The sequence below is a fragment of the Myotis davidii genome, unplaced genomic scaffold (assembly GCF_000327345.1).
Source record: "Myotis davidii unplaced genomic scaffold, ASM32734v1 scaffold399, whole genome shotgun sequence".
Lineage (NCBI taxonomy): Eukaryota > Metazoa > Chordata > Mammalia > Chiroptera > Vespertilionidae > Myotis > Myotis davidii.
This window is the reverse complement of record NW_006292094.1, coordinates 5,722,499-5,722,760: the sequence shown is the minus strand read 5'-3', so window position 1 is coordinate 5,722,760 and position 262 is coordinate 5,722,499. Positions and strand designations below refer to the sequence as shown.

Genomic DNA, 262 nt, shown 5'->3' with positions numbered 1-262 from the left:
TGCTGGCCCGCCTGGACACCGCGCACAGCCACGCGGTGCTGCTGAGCTGGGTGCGCCCCTTCGACGGGAACAGCCCGGTCCTGCGCTACGTGGTGGAGCTGTCCGAGAACAGTGAGTAGCGGCGGGCGGCGACAGCCACGCGGTGCTGCTGAGCTGGGTGCGCCCCTTCGACGGGAACAGCCCGGTCCTGCGCTACGTGGTGGAGCTGTCCGAGAACAGTGAGTAGCGGCGGGGGGGGGGGCGCGGGGGCCCGCGGGGCGCG

At 73.7% G+C, this 262-nt stretch overlaps 1 protein-coding gene across 1 annotated transcript in view; it reads left to right on the top strand.

The window, feature by feature from the left end:
• Positions 1 to 262, top strand: part of SDK1 (sidekick cell adhesion molecule 1) — a 455,450-nt gene that overhangs the window by 251,921 nt on the left and 203,267 nt on the right. The window contains exon 17 of the mRNA XM_015565152.1: positions 1 to 111. Within this exon, the coding sequence (XP_015420638.1) occupies positions 1 to 111 (111 nt within the window). The remainder of the gene's footprint in view (positions 112 to 262) is intronic.